The 22,103-nt window shown below is 37.5% G+C and overlaps 1 protein-coding gene across 1 annotated transcript in view; it reads right to left on the bottom strand.

The window, feature by feature from the left end:
• The window catches only part of PLXDC2 (plexin domain containing 2), a 280,684-nt gene that overhangs the window by 131,486 nt on the left and 127,095 nt on the right, over positions 1-22,103 (bottom strand). The window contains exon 3 of the mRNA XM_069776624.1: positions 3,018-3,164. Within this exon, the coding sequence (XP_069632725.1) occupies positions 3,018-3,164 (147 nt within the window). The remainder of the gene's footprint in view (positions 1-3,017; positions 3,165-22,103) is intronic.

The raw sequence follows: 22,103 nt of genomic DNA, 5'->3' as shown, positions 1-22,103 counted from the left end.
TCATTAGGCTGCTTTAAAAGAAAAATTTGCCCCCTTAACAGTCTCCTAAATTGCTATAATATAAAAATTAGTATAAAAATGTTTACAATAAAGACTTGATCCTATGCCCACTCAAGCCAGATATGTCTCCCATTGACTTCAATCAAAAAATGATCCATTAAATTCTGACAATGTAAAAATGTTTAATATAGACAATTGTTTAGCATAATACTGTAATAAAGAGCCAACAAGGAATGGTTTAAAGTGTAATATTGTAACAGCTACTAGAAATAAATGTGTTTTTACTTTTGCTACTAGAAAGCATACCTCATTTTTCAGAAAGAATATCAGAATTCTCAACCCACTGGCATAAAAATGTTTTCTCTGTGCATAGATGATAGAATGGACTGACAGTAAAGCGAATTGAGTTTCAAGCATGAGGTGATCCTGTATCTAGTTCAGTGTTTGAGTAATCAACTGTTAAGATACCTAATCTAAACACATTGAGCATCCATGCCACACCTAAAATTTTATTGTACAGTTAAGATGATGGTGGCAATATACTGAAAAAAAAATCACTACTAGGGATATAAATCCTATAGTGTTAGATGTTTTATTTGTTCTATTAATATTTGTGTGTTACTTTCCACAAACAATGACTATGCTCTTTATATAGCCAAACAATCTCATGGATCCTCTCTTTATTATTACTTTTCCTGTAGAAGCAAAACAAACTGGCAGCTTCTGGAAACTCTTAGGATTACATACTTCCAAATGAAGGAAAACACACAAATTGAGACGTTATTGGAAAAAAATCATTAATACTTAGCATATACTAATTTAGCTCCTTGTTCTACTGCCAAGTTGGAGAATAATCTTTAGAAATTATCAGCATGTAAATCACCAAGTCACAGAAAGACGTGCAAAATGCCCTTTTAAAGAGTAATGGCAAAATTTATCTCTATGGAAGAGAAGGGAAGAGATTGCTGCTTAGTTATGTATGCTCTGCTCAGAATATATGACTCTACAATTGTTATACAGTTACAGAGAACACATCTCTCTTAAATAACTTTGTTGTATGGTACACATGGGTGTTGTTTGCTTGTACACATACAAGAAATCAACTATAGACACATAAATAAAATATAATGCCTTATATGATGACTTACTGGTACTTTTTCATCCTTCAAGAGGGACATAAATCTCTGAAAAAGATTAAACCAGTATGTAGACATGGCTGCAGTCACTCGAGTTCACAGTCCGGGATATTTGGGTACATATGAAAAGAGACGGATATCAGTGTACTAAACCGGGAGCTCTGCTAGAGCTGACAGAGAGGCAGAGTGGGCACTTGACATTCAGCAGAAAAGTCTTAAACCACTTGGTTTTGGGGAGAAACAGTTGAAGACCTCATGCTGCCAAGCTCCCGTCTGCCGTGCTGAATGGTCATCCACACTGATCCCACACCCAGATCAAAAGCAGTGTTTCATTTTAAACATCTAGGTCAATAACTTAAACAAAATGTCCCCCTTGGAATTGACATTTTTAGGTGTATAATCTCAGGGATCCAGCTGGAAACAAAAGTGCTTAGAACAAAGGCATGGAAGGGTGTCATCTTCACTAATCATTAAACAACAGGTTAAAATTTCTCAGAAGAATTTCACTAATGTTTAGGTCCCAAACCTCATAAATTACTTTTATTAGGGAAAGATGTTTTACCTTATATAGGTATTTTTAATTCTTTTATTACATTTTTTTCGCATGTTTCCATTCTCTCCCTCAGCACAGAGCACCAGAATCCCAGATGGAGAAGGCAAGGCAGATAATACAGGTTTTCACTTTTAGGTACCCTTGAGGTTTTTTCCTCGTTAGAAACAAATTGTCTTAAGAAAATACCTGATACAGTGTTTTATTAAATGTACCCCAAAGATATATAACTGCCTGAACCCTCTGCATTTGCATTATCCCTGGCTCCTTACAGTGTTTTTGGCTATGAGGAATATATTTTATGTATTGGACCCTCTGTTAGTCACATGTAGTGGATTTATCACCCCACTCTGCTTTTTGTTTTCTGAGCTAAATACCACCGTATTTCTTCTTGCTGCCTCTTACATTCCTCTGAGCCAGTCACCTGGCTGGTACCAGGGAGATAACAGATAAAATGAGAGAAAAGCTGAATTAAACTTGGATTTTCTCTCAGCTTTAAAACTGCTAAACACACCTGCATCTTTAAAAACTGTTCAACCTATAAATAAGGCATGAAATGGATATTGTTTTTAAACAGGCAAAACCCAAGAACTTTTTGTTGGAGCGAAGTTGGCAAATGGATGAAACAAGAACCTCAAGAACCACAATTCCGATGCAATTTTCTGTATTCAATTTGTGCTAATATTGGCCCTTGTGTGTATGCAGTTTCCAGCCACAAGTGAGACCCAAGAATACAATCTGTAAATCACGCAGCATTCAATTTCACTTCCTTTTACCAGGCAGCATGATTACAATAAGTTAAACAAGACTGTTATTTACACTCTGTGATATTTACTTGTTGATATCCTGAAATGGTGATCACATCTATCACTTCTGTTACTATATGACATTCTCATGAGTTTTATCAGTTGTCCCAAAAGAAAAAATATGTGTAACACCTCATACAAAATGGAAGTGCACAGATACACTCCATGGGAGACTTGAACTTCAGCAACTTAGTCCTGAACCCAGTTCTGTAACTATTGAAGTCAATGGTAAAATTCCTTCTCACTTCAGCAACACAATTAATTTATTGTTTGATAGTTTGTGATCCTGAAGAACAGAGGTGAATTTTAAATATATCTGTGAAGGTGTCTCTGAAGGACTGTTACAGCAGACGCAAAAAGGCAACTTGGAATCATTTGATAGCAACACTGTGCAGACTTTCACAGCTTAACTAAAATTCAAAGATAAAGCTCTGTGAACAGTAGTCACAATACTTTGTAATACTGCTGTGTTGGTCACTGGTGAAAAATACCCATGTCAAAGAAGAAAAATGTATAAAGACTTACTGCTGCTTGCCGATGGGTATTGGAAAGGATCCCATGAATCTTTACTTTGTCTTTCTCCATTTGGTCTATATTGACCCACAAATCCCGGCTAGTAGAATCATACGGGCCATATGTCCTTGAAGTATAGTAATTATGATCTGTATCCTCCTGAAAGGGGGAAAAAACCCACAGCAAATACAGATTAGAATGGAAGATGCACCTTAGTTTTATATAAAACCTCACTCTTGAAATACTGAGTCCTGTTGCTCCTGGGAGCAGCAGAAAAGACTATACTGCAAGTCAACAATGAAGAAAAAAGTACAAATTGCAAATGCGTTGCAGAAGACAGCTCTGCTCCTAACCACAAGCAGTTGGTAAGGCAAACAGTTACCTCATGCAATCATCTTATATTATGATTATAATGGTCACTATCCGCAATTCCCAATCATACAGTTCCTGTAACCACATCAGTTAAATCTATGGCAAAATATTTGATGGCTTTCAAGACAAGATGGCCAGTAAGTTTCTGTAACAACAGCCACGCTCTAACAAAGCAATAAGCAGTACTCTCAGCTAACATGTAAAAAAAAAAAAAAAAAAAAAAAAATTAACATTTTAAAACATAATTTACTAGAATACCCTTTATAAGAACATCCAAAAAATTCCTAATAGCTATAGTCTTACAATGCCGTTTCATTTTAAATCTCCAAAAGATTGTTTTACTGTACATTTGCCACTCAGAGAGAGACAAATACATATCTATTTGTAGACGAAAGCTTCCTAGTTCTCATGGTCTTTAAAATGACAGTAGTTGCTGTCATGCTCACGTCACAGCAAATTCAGAGGTAAAATACATGAACCCTACATGTGCCATGGGAGATAGTGCTAGTGGTCCATCAAATCCTGCAGCTTGCAGATGTCCAGTTCCATGATCAAGTGCATGGTTCAGAAGACAGTTGAAGTCTTGGCAATGTCTGCTTCTTTCAATGACAAAGCTAGGACTCCAACACTCAAAATACTCTGTATGCCACTCAACCTCACTGCAATCAGTTTACACTTGAAATCATATACATTTAGCAGAGCAAAAAAAGTAAAATTTTGATACTTATTAGGCAAAATTTGGTAAATGTTTAAAAACCTAAGTATAGGAAATTCCAAAATTTCTGTCAAGGTCAGTAGCTATGATGGTCTGTACCTTCCTAAAAGATATCTAAGACAATGAAAGGAAAAAAAAAAAAAAAAAAGTACATGGTCCAACGTGAGAGATGAAACACATCCCAGATTCCCGGTCTTCCTTAATTCGTCCCAAGCTGTTGTAACCCTACAATATTTAAATCGACAGCATTGCCAGCTTTCTGCTGAATAGCTACAAGTAATACTGTAGAAGTAGTACATCCTGGTATTTCTCAGTTCCTTCTTCCCTTCCTTCTTCTCAGCACCAAAGCAAAATAAACAAAGCCTGAACGATAGTGTTTTAAAACTGGAATGAACTTAGAAAATAAACAGTGGCATAGAAAATGGAAGAGGCTGACTTAGAATTTAGCATTATCCCCGGAGATGGGGAAGTTCCTCTCCTGCAGCACCTCCTACACCCAGCAAGCAGTGTGGGACTACCCTCACATCACACTGTGCTGCCACGCAGACCTGACACCCCATCCCAGAACATACAACCCATTCCTACTGATGTGGTCCTGAGCTGAAGATATACTTGGCAAGGGCTTATATTCTAGATGAAACTGTTCATGTTCTAGGTTAAATATGTTGACCATAAATCTTGTTTCAGCTAGATTTCATCCTACATTAACACCATTACTGATATATACCATTGCAGACACAATCAGGTTATTTTCCCCTCGATGTTTTCTGTATCTTCTGCTGCACTTTATATGCCAGGATGTGCTTGCCCAGTAAATCCCAGCTGCACTTTTGAAGCAACTTCTAACAACTTCAGCAGCTCTAGGTTAGTCACACAAGCAAACATAATTAAAACTTTACTGTCAGGAAGATGACAAAAACCAGCTACCTTACCAAATTATTTTCTACTTTAATGGTCAACAGAAACAGTTATTACTGTCACGTATACAAAGGAGGTACAGTACATTAAGGGTTTTGACAACAAAGATGTATTTTCCCAGTCTAATTTATCATTCGGACAGAATGTCAATAGAAATTAAAAGTTACACTTAAGGCATCACAAAGTTTCAAGGAAAGAGCCCTGAGAGAAAAAGAAGAAATAATTACCCAAATAGCTTTCTTTCAGATAGATATGCAATGTTTAAACCATAGCTAAAACTGTGCAGACTTTTTGCATTTCCAGTTTTTCATAACTAATAAAGCTACTCCAGTTAATTAGTAGTAGCTAAGCCCTTACCTCCACAACTAGAAGGCTCTAACACTGAGCCTAGTTGGTTGTTCTGTAAGAATGCTTTAAATAGTATCTTGATCCATGCTTAAAGCAGACTCATACATCTTGTAAATCAAACACTTAAATTACAGCCTTCAGCTGAACAGTGTTGTCAGTGTGTGAGGAATTACTCAGGTATAAACAACTACCAAATTTTGTGTAAAAAAAGTCTCATTTATTGTTTTAATTCAAGTTAAATAACCTTAGATAGTTGTGGAAGGAAACAAATTCACTTCCACTTGGATGACAGAAGGAAAACAGAATTCCTCTCACTCACTGGAACAGCTTCATAACCTTCACGTGGATGTATTTTATGAATGTACCATTAAATATTTCTCTCTTGCATCCTAATTTTTTTTTTAATCCTCTCTGTAAATTTACTATAGTGCTACAGAAAGGAACACACAGCTAACTACTAAAGTTGGCCTGAGCAGCTCAGGAGCTCTTAGTAAGGTTAGGATCCATGCTTCTATTTCAAGTCATCTCCTTTATAGTTTTTAATGTGCAGTACCGTGGAAATGAAATTGTTAGTCTTCCATAAATTTCCCAGCTGTAGAGAAACATTTTATTGGTACCAATAGATACCTATGAATTTTCATTCTGACAGACCTGTTTATAGGCTTTGGTTGACGGCACCTGCTTCATAATGCACTCCATCCCCTACAGGTACTATATGCATAAGAAGATGGGAAAATGCTTCAGATATTATGCTGAATTTGCATGTAAACTTCTGAACTAAGAAAATAATTTTAATACTTATGTGACACAGATGTTGAGTTCTGCAGATAGGTAGAATTATATATAAATACAAGTATGAAGAGAAACAAATCTTTCAGTATTTTTTAATGACGTAAAAGCATGTTAGCGAATGAAAGAACATGCAGAGCAATCGGAGAACGTACCCATTAATACTTCAAGATACTTCTTTTTTCTTTGTCTTCTAGGTATTCTGGGGATATAAGCATTATTTCCTATTGCTTCTCTAGATGTACAGTTCTGTACAAATACTGCATATATATGAAGTGGGAAGCACCTCTCTTTTATTGAGAAATACAGCTTTTAAGCAAAGGATTTTCCCAGAGATTTTTTGCACCAGCTATGAGGATTACTGTTGGAAACCTTTGTAAGGATATAGGGAATATTCATTAGACCCTCTCTCATAACTCTTCTCTTTTGGGTATTTTTAACCTTAGGCAATCCTCAATGCTGAGTTGCCATCTTATTTTAGATTGTAAAGAAAATTAATTTCTAACAGTTTTCACGAGGGATATTGTCTGATGACACCTTGAATATGTTCCCATATTTCTGCAACTACAACTGAATGTTCTCAGGAAAGCTGAGGGCATGCACTATTCATGAAATCTCAGCACAAGTGAAGATTAAGCCTTCTTTAAATTCTTGGTGTTCGGTATTTGCCAAATTCAGTGACTGAACATCTATTCCATACATTCCATATACAGATACTCCCAAATACAGTCCAAACATCACACCAGTTTCCTCGATAACTGGTGTCCCTTAAGAGATTAAGATTTCAAATGTGTGAGGTAAACTGTTGCAATCAAGATAGTACAAAGTAACTATGTGTGATATTTAAAAGTAACAACTACCTTATACCTCTGAAATGCTTTCGAATTACTAACTGGGATTCTGGCCAAAGATGTACATGAAAATTGTACCAAAACAGACATGAAATGATAAAGTTCCCTCTCAATGAAATAAGACATCACAATTCAAGGACAATGCAATCACATATGTAAGCATGGGACTTTTCAGGCTTAATTCTCTTCCTGTCACATTTTTTCTTTAATAGAAATTGAAAGGTACTGTAAATATCTAAGAGACAGAGGGTATTATCAAACAAGATTTAGGTTAAGAATAAGAGCCTCTGTTGAATCCAACTGCATGAGTATTTTGCTTTTAAATACTGGATCCAATTGCATCCAAACCACAGACATTACTGAACAAAAAGTTTTGCCATATCTATCTCTCTATGTATCTATATCTGCAAGGCTGTAACTGAAAAAAATTAGTAACTTCAACCAGAGAAAAAGCAGCTGGCATCCAGGAATGACCTCTGCTGTTGCACAATAGTATGCTGTAGAAAAAACTCCTAGTTTCTCTGTGGTTGAAAGAAAAGAGAAAAACAAGACAAATCATTATAGATCAGCCAGCCAGACAACAATTACATTTTGGTAGCTTAAGTTTTGGTTGCCTTATCCCAGTCCTGTGAGACTGTTTGTGACATGGCAATCAATCAGTCAATCATCCAAGGCTCCTTATCTTCAAATACCTGTGATTGTCATGAGTTATTGCCAGCTACAATAAAAGGCAATTAGACTGCATTAAATTTGATAACTGTTGTCCCTTTAAATATTCTAGTTATTGAAATTGCATTTTCAGAATTGCATTGAGATGACATCACAATGAAGAAACTCTGAAACCATCAGGGATATGGAGTTAAACTTTATAGGTACCTAATTTTATCACAGTAAAAGGAAGGTCTGGTATCTGATTTTTAACAAAACGCATCAACAAATTGTCCAAATATTGCTAAAATCACAGACTATGCCTATTTTTAAATTAACTGAAAGTGCTGCTGGTGTTTGCCCCCAAAATCAGTGCTGAGGAAACTCATCACCAAATACTAAGTTCAGAAAGTCATCTTTAACTCTGAATATAATACGAGCATTTATAAAGGAATAGCCTATGAAATTAATCAGACAATTATGCTTTGTAAAAGCTGCATTTGCAGAATAAAATGGAAACACTGGAAGGAGAAAACAGGCAATTATATATTTAAAAATAGACTACTTTTCAGGGAGAAAACAAAGATAATAATAAAATAGTTACTGGGAAATTTAGAAGAAGGAAATAAGCCAGCAATTAAACATATTTCCCTAATGAAGAAAAGTCATTCTGGCAATTCATTTTTCAGAATAAAAAAAAGAACACCCTTTCTATTAAAATAAACCAGCAACAAGATGGCCCTGCATGCATACAACAAAACCAGCTTCCTCAAAACGATTTGCACTCTAACCTAATCTCACGTAATGCTTGTTACTCTCTTACTATATCTCTGCCTACCCTGTCAGTAAAGTACAGCTAAAATTGACTTCTGAATTGTTTCAGATTTTTGTTAGAAAATTGCTCTTAGATTTCTGAACATTATTAGTACCCACCAGCTGAAAACAGCACAGGAAGGGAGAACAGAAATGACAGCTCGTGTAGGATGTGAGCTAGCTCTGCATTGCAGCCAACAGAAAGCCTCTTCCAGCCACGTTTGAGCACTGGGAAGCGGCGAGAGAGATGCATGGTCACACTCTGTGTTACCAGGGCAGAGGAAGCATGTGTGTATGGTGTTGCAATTGAATTTCCTTATTTATTTACCTTTTCTTTAGGTGGGCACTGACTGAGACAGGGGTGGGTGGCAAGTATACATGGATAATATCCCCAGTCTAAAAGCCATTAGCAGAGGAGATGAGACAGCATGAGAAAAGACCATCCATCCTGAGATGGGGTCCTAATGGGAAGATAAGGCCAGAGGAAACTGGGAGAGAGACACTTTGCATGCTGCTGCCATGTAACTGCATTTTAACACAGAGTACCGTAATTATAATCATAACATAGCAATGTTATGATGCAACTTCACAGTTTTATAGGATTGGATGACCAAAGAACCCTGAGAAGTGCTTAATTTGGACTGGCCACTCAAAATGTGAAAGCTCTAATTTCAGTAGATAAACTACACGTGAACTACCACATGAAAGTCTTGCAGAAGATATATATAGCGGCTGCTACTTAGGAAGCTCCATTGTTATGAGTGGTTCTCTGATGCTCAGAAGTACCAATTTCATAAACACTTTGCATCAAGGATAAACTCTCTGCTGTTCAATTTCTTAACGAAAGCATTTGTTCTGTAAAAATCTCTACTGAGGAAACATACAATTTACAGAACTGCCCCTCTGCTTTCATGACAAAGCTACAATCTGTTCTTTTGGGGTTTTTTTTTTGGTCTTTTTTTAATATCTGATGTGGGAAGAACTTAGGAAATATATATATATAGGCATAGCATGCATATTCCACATCAACAGTCAGCAGAACCTGAAGACAGCCTGCAAACATCACTGTTGATTACACAAGCCTTAGCAAAATCCATTTTGAACAGCTAATACCATGTCTAATGAATGAGGGTAACCCAATCTAACAAAAGAGAAAATCCTCTGTCTGCATGCAGTGGGATTAAGAACTTCATCTCACACTATATTCTCCTAGAACAGGCCTCATGAGTGCTCTGCAGAGTCCTGAAAGCCTGGTGTCTGTGAGTGCAGGAGTCCTCAAACTCAGGTTTTCACTAGGGCCAGTATGGAACTCACTTTGCCCAGAATCTCACAGATTTACATCTGGAGATTGTTATTGTAACCACTAAACGATATCATCAACTGGGATGAAACAAAAGCATTTAGCTCACAGCTCTCACCCTATGTACATGCAAGGCTTTACACAGCTCTACATCTTCAGCACCCACGTTTTCAAACCGCACTTTTCTGAGTGCCTGACAGCACCTATAATGGACAGTCACACACGCTGACGGACTGTCTGGCAAAGAAGGATGCCATAAACCTGTTATCAATCCAAAAAGCTGTTTAGACTTTCCGGCTTTGTGAAAAGTCAGTGTGGAGCCACTGCCTTTTTCATGATATTCAGCCACTTTTGAAAGGAAGCTTCCCTCTTGGGGACTGCTATAAAACTGTCAGCCTATTTAGGGGTTATTACACTGGTCTTATAAAGCCCCTTGGACTGCCTTGTCATAAGAGACAAGCTTCAAAAAGACCAAAAGTCTCTGCAATGCCTTACTTAAAAGAAAAAAAGGCAAATCACCAAGTCACTCAAAAACCAATTACAGCAGGGAAATATTTATTATGCAGCTTTGTTCGTGATGTGCTGGAGCAGGAGTTTGAGAAATGACATTCTCAAAATAAGCCTTTATTAACTGCTCTGTAGCATCCCCTCCACCAAAAGAAAATAATAGGAACCACTGCAGTAAAACGATCATGAAAACACCTAGGAGCAATTTGATTTTGGTGTAATTATGAAACATGTTAGAGCTTATTTTCTCATTTTTAGATATTTATAAATGACTAAAGTGTTCATAAAATTGAAATTGTAAAAAAGACTGTTTGTAAACATAAAAAACTTAACTGCCAGGCCTAGACTACAGAGCTTCAGTGGTTATGAGCCCATTCCTGTTACCAGCCCCATTCTTAGGGGCTTGTGACTCCAGATAATGCCATAAATAATTAGATCTTTGTCAAGTTAGCTTTTAAAGATTTCGTATTTTAGTCTTTTAAAGATTCACTTCTTGTGTGGAATATAAGCAACAATGTATTTCTGAGTGTATATACTTTGACATACTTACAGGCACACTCCTGCAACTTTTTTCTCCCCCTCAGATACATAATAAATTCAGTTTAATATTATCCCCCCCTCCTCCTTTTTTTTAATCCAGGTATTAGAGCAATTTTAAACTCTCTGTGGCTTATTTCTTCCCCCGGTGCATATTCAGAAAGTCATCCTTCAGTAAGTCATCCTTGCTTCCAATTCTTTGTCCCTTCTCTATTGGAAGGTACAAGAAGAAAACAGAGCAACCAAGAGCCAGCTGCCCCATGGCCTCACAGGAAGAGTGAAAATGGCAAATCTAAATCAGGATGAAAAGTGTTACAAATCTGGAGAATTAAGTTAATATTAGCAGGTATAGTTTCTAGTTGATCAGGGCTTTATGTAGGACAGTGCAGAAGCTGCCTCCACACTCACTGGTGTGTGCTGCAATTGCTGAGCAGTTAATACTGTGTCTCAGGGATCCATCAGGTCTCACAGATGAAATCATAGGACAATCAGTTGTAAGGACATGTATGACTGATACTAAATCGATACGGGGAGATACATGAGTTTATTAATGCAGTAGCTTTTTACCTGTAGGGATAAAGTCTAATTTGAAGCTTTTGAAGATGCCTTATGTTCACCTCAGCACCACTCTTTGCCAAAGCTGTGCCATTCAGTTCGGCTGTGTGCCGTTCAGCGTATAGCCAGACAGCAGCATGCTCTTCACAGACCCTGGGCATCAAAGGAACAGCTGCATCCCCGTGGCTTCTCTGGAGAACACTCAGTTTAAACACATTGCAACCAAAACTGGTAGTCCGTTTAACCATAGCACTTTCTAGTTTAGCTCTCACAACACACTTGAATCTTTAGTTGCTAAAACATAGGATTGGCTGAAATCCACAATCAATATGCAAAATTTCAAAATAAACATTCATGCCTTAGAGAGCAAGATAGTGATGATTAAAGTGGTTAAGCTGTAGCCCCGATTTCTACTGCTCTTTGGAAAGTTTGCTCTGTGCTTTGGAAAAAGTATGCATTTTGCTTTGTTCATGTATTTTTCTGAACACATCTGTAACAGGAGTTCAGTCGGGATATTCTATACAATAATATTGAAAAGAACACTATGTACAATTTTAACAAACTGTTCTTACCAGCCACATTTCCTAAGGACTTGTCACAGAAATGTTTCTTTATCTGATCCTGCAGTCACGCTCAAAAAAATAAATAAATCCCTTGAGAGCCCTCCAACATAAGTGCCACAACTACAAGACATCGTATTTAACCGAGATGCTTGATGAGGTACATGTTGGCTAGACAGGCACTTCCAAGTCACTCCCTTTATATAACATCAGGCTCCAATCAAGTTTTCTGCAGGACCTGCACTCTTGCTCTTGCAAGCTGTGGCACTTAAAAATCTTGGCCTTTTCACTTCAGATTTTGATAAATAGGTAGCCGAGTAGGGTGGCATTCAGTTTGCAGGTTAGACACTTCAGTGTGGCTGTGTGCATAAGAGCTGGGTTTCTAAGTGCTCATTATCAGAACCACAGACCTAGTAAATGCTGTCAATGAAGGTATGCCACCTCAGCAAGCTTTCAGGTCCACTTTAGAGCAAACTGAATACCCACCTTGACTGCGCTGACTGTGCTGACCATGGATGACATGTCATTGCCTAAGCACAGGAGGAACCCAGGGCCATTAGAGACTTGCAGATATGATCCAAGACCTACAGTAGACCACTATTCTACAGGAGGAGCAACGGACCATTCAGTATAACCACAGTGCCTAAAATGATACCAGACACCTATAGTTAGGCAACTGAATTTCACCTTAAATTTCCACCATCTATGATAGGATACTTTAATTCACATACAAGAGCTTGCACATGTGTCATCTACACCACACGCACCTATACTTAAGTATCCAAATTAAGGAGCTGAATTTCACCTTCAATTTCAATATTGACTACAACTAAAAAAGAAAACCACTCATACAGACTCCAGCCTTTCATAGCAATCACAGCAGCCTAGTATTTCATATAAATTCATATACATTATTAGAGCAGTATACGTGTACTACCCTTAATTTAATGTTTATATAAGATACAAGACCTCTGCAGTGTATTTAAGAAATTACCTTGATTTCCAAAGGTGAAGGAATAATATGCCTGACATGTCATGAAGATAATAATAATATAAGAAAATCAACATTTTATGCGCTGTTATGACTGAATGATAGCATTAAATAGTCTATTTACATTTTTATTGAAAAAAATAGAAAACTTAAACCCTTTTCTCACATTAATGTAACTGTAGTCCAGCTGTATAGCATATGAATTACTTTTTCAACAGAATGAAAATTCTCAGAAATAAGATGCTGTTTCATTCAACTACATAGTCATCAATTGTACACCTGTAAGAACTGGAGTTTTGTTTTCTAGACAAATAGGGACATTTGGTACACTTGCTTATAACTACGGAAGGAAGACGTTCCAAACATCCTCACCAAACTTGCTATAAACCACTGTGCCAGCCAGTCAGTTATACTCCCCAAATGAGCACCCACCAGGCTGCTGACATGTGGAAGCCACATTGTTAGCCCATTCCACAGCAGTAGCACTTTGGAGCCAGATTATGCCTGTTCTAGCACTGGAAGCCACTTTTCTCTCATACACCAGGAAAGAGGCATCCACACTTCACCTGAGGTAGGAAGAACCCGAGAAAGCTGTTTGTTTTGCTGTCTGTACTGGAGCAAAAAGCGAATACCTACAAGAGATCATGGCATTTTATCCCTCATGACATTTTACTGCTCCACCTGTATGAGATCAGACAGATAGGATTTCCATCTGCAACTTCTCCCCTTTCCTACTTTTGTTGCTAAGGCTACAGAAAGAATACTCCAAGAGAGTGATGTTTTCATTTATTTAAAAATTTTAATAGGAATTTGTGAAAAGTTATGCAGCATGATACACATGCATGAAGCAAACCTCCAGTAACGCTGCCACATCTCCCTACCTCTGTTAAATGTTGTGCTGCTAAAAAGTCTGGTGAACATGTGAAAGTTTGCTGTTCTTTTTCTTTTTTTCTCCTTGTTATTCACACTGCAATTTGTTGCAGACTCTCCAAAAACTCCATTGCCAATTTTGTGTTCTAGAAATAAATACTGTTTTATTACTGATGGTCTGTGAAAAGCTAGACATGCTACACGTGAATGCATACCAGAGTTACAGAAGAAAGAAAACAAAAAGATCTGTTATTTTCATTACTTATTAATTTCTGTTCTGTGTATGAAGTACTATAGCTATTAAAAGCATTTCATCAGCATTTTCTTCAGCAGTTGACAGCATGTAGCTGGCATTTTTGGAAGGACAAATGCACATTTTGCAAATGGAACTTTCTTAACTCTGATCCCCCTCTTGATATGAATTTTGAGCTTCGGCCCCATTTATTATTCTCTTTGAAAAGCCTATATAACTCACACAATCACAAAGAAGACAGGCCGTTGACTTCCTGACAAATGCTGAAAGCTTTCAAGTTATAATTACTAAATTTACACAAAGGAGGTGTCTGACCAAATCGGAAACGGTGTACCCATCTGCTTACATGCCAAGTTGTTACTGTTTTGGGATAACAGATAATTGACTCTCCCATATTACAAAACCATGAAAGATTTTCAGAGTGGCATGGAGTAATCCATCAATGTCAGCAGAATTCCTACAGCTTTGAAAATCTATCCCTAAGGATTGCTGTTATCCAAACTGGAATTACGTGGCTTAATGTAACAACTTTTTACTTACCTACCCAAATTCCTCTGCAGTAACAACTCAGTAATGTATTCACCCTCACTCCCTGCTCCAACCAGCCATGCACAATTTGCTGCATGCTGTTAAATGAACTAGGGCTGTTTTGCATGGGTTGAAATGAATATCATCCCCTGCTTTTTGCATGATCCATTTGATACAAGTCTCCCTCATGAGGACACTCCAGATGAACGTGGTGAAAAGGGTCAGAAGGGAAGTGACTGGAAAAGAGAGACCTTCCCAGCCTTCACAGCCACACTAATATTCAGCTTTCATTAGCTGAATCTACTTTTCAGTGAACTTCTGCAAGCAAGGGCTGAGGCATGTATGACTGAAATAATTAACTCAGAAAGAAAGTACAAGGTCTGTTGTTGATACTGCTCATAGCTCTTTTCAGTTGTAAGTTCAGCGATTCTGAAATAATTGTAATGTGCTTTAGGAACTTGGAGATGAAGAGGGATGTGGAAATGTAAAATATTATCACAAGAAAATTCAAAGGCAGATTCCATTAAATTCTGAATCCCGTCTCCTTCCTTGCTATAAAAATTCATCATCATCAGCATGCTAAATTAAATGCCTTGTGTGGCTACATAGCTAAGCATGTGGAAATGAACTCAGGATTACCACGGAACACCGTGAATTCCCTTACTTAGGGGTGGGAAAACTTGTTCTTAATTTCTTTCCTTCCCTGTCCACCCCCAAATTTAAAGGAAACAGAGAATGAATCTCAGCTCCAGTCTTCACCTTTTTCTTTTTCAGCTATACCTGAATTATTAGCAGAACTGTCACCCCTGGAGTTTAGACTGAGAATAATGGAAATATTGACAGGCTCATTGCTACAACACTTCTTGCAGAACTGGCAATTAATTCAGTCCAGCTGAAGACTGTAGCAAGACCCAGTGCAAGTGTCAAGATGACCTTATTTTAAGTAAGCAATTAATAAATTCAATACAAAAAGATATATGAGGCTTTTGTCTATTTTACCATTTTGCAGTTGAAAGCCTGAAAGAAAAGAAGACAATGATATATCAGTCTGCTGGCCAACTAGAAAGTGTGATGTCACTGGTGGAAAACTCAGCTGGACAAGCAGAAAAACTGAGTAAATTAATGATTGTCCCAGATCCTAATTCTAGTTGCAGGTGACATACCGTTTGGTGTGATTTCATAATATTGGAGGACTAGGATGTTTCATATATGATCTGGGCTGCTTCCAGATCAATTCATTTTCTGGCTCTTCTTTATAGCTATTAAAAATAATCAGTTCAATACTGGATTTAGCAATAATTTACAGAAATTTTAGTTTTACTTAAGACGTCATCTGAAGCAGCTTATTTTTTGAGAAAGTTCAAATACTTTCCCTAACATCACATGAAGAAGTAAGGAACATTTTTTCCCTTGACTCAGACTTTGAAAAAGAGACTTGATTTTTCTGAAAATAAATTACATTCTTCATCTCCAAAGTAACATGGTAATTTTCCAAAATAAACTCTTCAAAAGTGTGAATAAAAACATTTTAAAATAGCAATAACAACCCTTTCAGAAGAGTGTAATAAAAGTTGTTTAGAAACACTGCAATAAAATCCTATACTTCTTAGCCTTCAATTACTATATCATTTAACAGCAAATTTTAGCTCTCTTCCAACAAAAAATATGATATCTAAATATTCTGCTACATAGAAAAGCAAAAGATATATCCACAGTGGTTTCAGTGCAACTCCAGCATATCCCAAGACTGTTCCTCCAGTACATCCTAAATCTCTGTTGCAAATTTCAAGCTTCTAACTATGAAAATAATAATATGACATTTAACTTAATTTAGTGAGTGGATACCAACTAGAGCACAAGAACAGCTGTATTCTCTTAGGCCAAACATCCTTTTAGTCTGGTCCTCGGAACTGACTGGGAACAATGCCTAGGAAGAGTAAAGAACTCGGGGCAAACAGTGGCAATTCGCCATTTTTCCTAGGTTCCAGTGATCTGCTCCTCAGAAACTCCCTTTGTGTTTAATAATCCTTGACAAATTTCTATTCCATGAATTTGTCTAATTTTGTAAATTTTGGCATCCACAACATTCAGCGTCAATAAACTCTAGAGCTTTCACTGTTTAATGATGTGCAGTAGAGAGGAATCATGTGGGATGCTTGTTTAATCCTCTAGAACCTTATAGAAACACCAGAGCTGTGAACAGCACACATCCAAACAGAGACTTCTGGCCTTAAGTTACACTGGCTTAAAATCAGGAAGACAACTGTGTTTTAAATACAACTGAACACAAAATGGTCTAAGGCAACATGAGATAGGGTCTGAAATGGCAGAAAACCTGATGTAATACCATCTTCAACTGTAAACTCATTTTTTAGTCGCAGTAGTTTTAGCCCTGGCATTTCCAGGGCTATACTACACGACCGAAGGTTAATCACAGATTGAGAAAAATATTTGCAAGCCTACAGGAGAAGCCCACATTTCCCCTCCCTTTCTTGAATCCTTTACATACACCAAAAATCACATGAAGTAGTAATTATTAACTGTGAACAAGAAACAGCAATACTTCCCTGAATTTTCTTAACTGAAAATAAGAACGAATGCAACTTTTGTTATGATAAAGACTTTGCAAGTAGACCAGGTAAGCTGCAGCCACATAATTAAATCAGTTAAAGTGGATTTCTTCACTTAGAACTTAAAATGATCTTAAAACAAAATTTGCCATTTCCTTTGTTTTAGGCAAGGGCTCAATATTATTTGAGCTCAATAATATAGTCTATGATTTGTCACCAAAATGAAGCAATATTAGAAAGAAGGTATCAAAGATAAAACTGTCGCTTCATTTTTTTAGGTTTTTTTCCACGTGGCTTTTTGCAAATACAGATTTCAGAACAGAAGTACCGCTCTTTTGCTCTCTAAAGAATCAGCCAACTCCAGTGACAAATCTTTGTTCTGCAAAGCTTCATTCCTCCCCACATATATGTCAAATGCTTTAATGGAAATAAAAATTAAAAGCCTAAAATCTGATTAAACCTTTGTACTGAATATGCATTACTTTTATACTTTATAATGCACATTAAAATGTGACTATGCATTAAAAAAGAATTGTCCTGATGCAGAGATCAATAGCATCCCTGACTTTATTACACTGAATGAGCATATCAAAATGTTGTCCATGGAATTCACTCTTGCATTGTTGAGGATCACTGAAAGGGAAAGGAAGAAACAAATACTATTTAAGCAAAATATTTAACTATAAATTCAAAAGCTAAACAAGCAGGCAACTCTGCACAGATAAATAAAGGCTCTAAGAGATGGCAAGTCAGAAAACAGACTTTAGAAGTAAAACGTGTCTCTCATAGCTTGGGATGAGGAAAGAGAACAGAAATACTCATTAAACTATATGATAGTATTTTTTCTTAAATGCAGAACATTCTTCTCAGTAACTTGGAGGGACTGTGGTTTCAGAACAATGTTAGTGACACTGCTTTTTATTTCTAAGTCCTTCAGATGCAACTGGCATTAAAGCACTGGAATGGGGGAAAAAACCCACAAAAAAAGAACCCCCGCCAAAAAAGGAACAAAACAGGCAGGCTTGGCCAAACTGACAGCTCACTATTCAACTATGACATTATTTAGTTTTGAGGATTCAATTATGCATGGACAAGTTTTTCTACTTTTAATACAGTGCATTAGAGCACTTATTTGTCCAGCTGAGTGAAATTTAGTCTTAACCTTTTTTTTTTTTTTCCTTGCTCAGACTTGCAGTAAGAACACAGTAGTGGGCATGCTGACATTGCTGTCAGTAGCTGAGAGTAATTGCTCTCAAATCCCGAGGGCTGTAAAATTCAATCCCTTCTGTTGTTTTTGCCAGTCAGAATCAGACATCTTCACTTCCATGAGTGACTGGGACTGATAAGGGAGAAGCCTTCTTCTGGGCAGAAACTGTCCAAGAAAGTGCAAAATTCAGCAAAAGATTGTTGCCAGTAGGAAATCCACCAGTGTTGTTCTGATAGGGGCAAGATGCTTTTCAGGTCTAAACTACTTAGGGATTACTAAAATTTACATTTCAGACAACATCTACAGAAACTAAAGAAAGGAGAGAAAAAGAAAGAAGGGTGTCTTTAGTTATCAACAACTCCATTTTAGTTAAAAGCAATACACAGCAGGAGAGATCAGTGACATCCACAGGAATAAATGAATAATTTCACTACAGAAAAAAATAAATATGTTTTGCACTGAAATAGCCACAAATTTCTGTGCTTACAAGCACTATGTTGAGAGGGGTGGAGAAAGTAAGATACAGTCAAGTTTGATTTGACTTTGCATGCTCGACATGCTGTTTCTTGCTTGGAACTGAATCTTTTTGTCATACGTTCATTCTCTTCAAAGACTTTATATGAAAAATTATGTTTTTTTCACTCTTTTCATGATGCAAAGCAATAAAACCTTACTGTTAGCATGGCTGTACTCAGCTCAAGCCTCACTATGATTTAATCTATTATTTTATTGCTGGATTTCGTTTTGATATTTGAAGTTTGTGAAAGACTATTGTTTTGATGTAGTATCTCTATACAGTGGCAACAAATTTGAAAGTAATTCACATGTTCCAGAGTTATTTTGCAAAGTTTGTCATCTTCTACTAATGCCAATGCAAGCTATATAGTAGAGACTGCTCCATTTCAATTTCTCTGTGTTTTACTTTTTGGTGTTGTACTGTTCACTGAGGGTTAAGAAGTCACAAGGATCAGGGACAGAGAATGGTGAAGCAAAGGACAGCGCAAGTTGCCTACAAATCTTCTATAAAGCCTGCAGTGGGAACCGCTTTGCAGAAGATCTGGGGTAAAGAGACAAAAATTATAAATACAGAAGGAGAATCACCTCTGTTTGGAGCTCCACATAGCCATAATGACAGGATATCACTTGAAAAATGATGCACATTATAAACTACGAAAAAATTATTACGCAACATTTATGCAATGCACAATTGTATATTAATGTATTACCAAGCCTTTTCCAGTGCTCAGTGGCCATGCCTACATTAGCAAGTACTGTGGCAAAACAGGAATGCCTTTGTCAATACCTTTGATGATGGATACTGGGGACCCAACACCCATACTAGATGTATTTCAGGGATCAGTTCCTTTTCCAATAAGTGCAAAAGAGCAGCAGGCAATGAGAACCTCTGCTACCTGCCTCCATTACCTTTATGGCTACAAGGCTACGAGGCTTAATGGAAGGGTTGGTCATACCATGACCATGAATCTGAGTTTGTTTTAACAATATTAATACTCATTTACTTAATAACAGTGAGTTACTATAGAGCATACTTTTCTTTTATTAGAGTATGTGAAGAAAGTTTATTTGTCCTATTTTTCTCATTGCTTCAAAGAAGATATACTGAACTAGACACATTAAGACATATTTTCACACTCATTGCTTTTTCAAGGACTTACAATGTTTGCAGCAACAAATCTCACCCTACACATTGCATTTCCTAGGATCTATTTATTCGGGGCGGGGGGGAGCACACTTCTCAATGTCCTGAACACAATAAACAAAAGTGGTGGATTAGTCAACAAACAAAAAACAAACCCTGACCTCCAAGACTGGAGATAAGAGTACCAAGAAAGAAGGGGGGGGGGGAAGAAGTAGAAGAAGAAAAAGGAAAGCTAGACTTGAAATTATAAGATTGTGAAATCCCAGAAATTTAAGAAACAGTTCTCTGGAAAGAAGAATTGTTGATATAAATGGCACTTCATTTTTTAGTGTCCTACCTGATTTCTCAAATATGCCCCACAATAACTCCTGTCTTCGAGGACCCCGTAACTACAGTGCAGTACAGATTTCCCCTCTTAGCCTAGCACCCACAGGACCACAAAGGCTGCATTTCCACTGGCCAGTCCTGAGCACCAGTTAGTTAGCGCATACGGGATGTGATTCCGAGGCTTCCAAACTCCAAAAAACTCCTCTAGCTTAATGGGAAACACTTCAGCTTCTGCAAGTCCCAAAGTTATTCCAGGTAGAAGACTTTAACAATTGTCTTTGCGATCCTTGGCAAGAAATATGCCTTAGCCATGGACACTCCTATCTTCACAAGGAGACTCTTCAATGCTCTCACTTGCCATGAAGCCAAGAAGCCAACTCAGTTGCACTACATCAACAGAATACTGTCTTTTGAGGCTTGACATTTGCAGTTGATTTGGACTGCTGACAACCTATTTCTCCACCTGTCCCAGGGCTATCTGCTTTGGGTATTTCTCTAGGACTGTAAGATTTGTGCCCATCTGTACAAGATGGGATCTCACCGTTATTACACCTTTCCCTCTTCAGAGCTTGCTCATTCTCTCTGGCTATATTATGTAATAGGAATGAAACCTTAATAAACCTCTTACAGAGCATGGCCCCAGAGACTTACATGTTCTCCTTCCTCTGTATTTAGGCCTTAAAGTACAAATTGCAAATAAAGCAAATGGGACCAACCTCCATCCTGGGCAACCTTTCTGGATTTACTACATTCTAGTCCGCAGCTGGCACATTATAACAACCCTACTAAGCTAGGAGAAAAGAGGAATATTTTCAAGATTATCATACTGTTTTATAAAGTGTTTATGATAAGCATTTGTTATACATTGATTTTACCCTATAATCTCCAGCTTGCTATTAGGCCTCCAGAAAGACTACAGATGCTACATACCTAGAAGATCTGGCTTGCAGCAGAAACCCGTTCTTCCTGTCCTTTGCCTTTTTCTTGGCATCTCCAGTTTTGCGGGTTTGTGCTGCAGCAAGACTGCACTTGTGGACCACAAAATTCCTATTCTCCAGCAACACAATGGGACTTGGAGGTCTTGCCTTCTCCTTCCAAAGGCCCTGCCCATTTATGAAGGTCCTGCACATCACATGGCTACAGCCACTGCTTCTGCTATAGTCTCTGCAATGCAGTTCAACTTCCAGAGAGCCCAGTTCAAGAGAACATCTTTATTCAAAAAAGCACTTGAATATGTACATCATTTTGCATAAGTTCTGTCCTGAATCACAGTGCCAAACAAATGCAGGAGGCAAAACTGAGATGCGAAGAGAGACAACAAATGTCCTGGGGTCCCTCGTGGCTGCACTGCTCCAGCTCTTGGACCAGAGAGACAGCATCTCTAAAGAGAATCTGACCATTATCATCTTTCCTACATATAGGAGCAGGTCCACCCTGGCTACTGAAAAGATTCGATAAACTGATTTACAATGCACTTTCTAAAACTGGCCCTGAAGGCCTTCCACTCAAGCTGATGTTAAAACAGCCTCTGAATTAGGGCTGATGGGAGACACAGCATAGTGCATCTATGAAGTTACAGAACAATTCCCAATAACTCCAATGGAAAATCATGAATGAAAAAGTCTCATTACCTTAAGATATCAAGGAAAGCCAGTGGAACTAAGCTATGCTCCACACAAGTTGATTTTATTATTTTCCACATAATGACTGTATAGATTTGATAACACAGGAAATATTTAGAGTTATTTTTAAACAGTGTGCAGAAATTTCTGCATAGTA

Source organism: Haliaeetus albicilla, chromosome 2 (genome assembly GCF_947461875.1).
Source record: "Haliaeetus albicilla chromosome 2, bHalAlb1.1, whole genome shotgun sequence".
NCBI lineage: Eukaryota > Metazoa > Chordata > Aves > Accipitriformes > Accipitridae > Haliaeetus > Haliaeetus albicilla.
The sequence above is the reverse complement of the archived record's forward strand: the minus strand, read 5'-3'. Positions and strand labels throughout refer to the sequence as shown.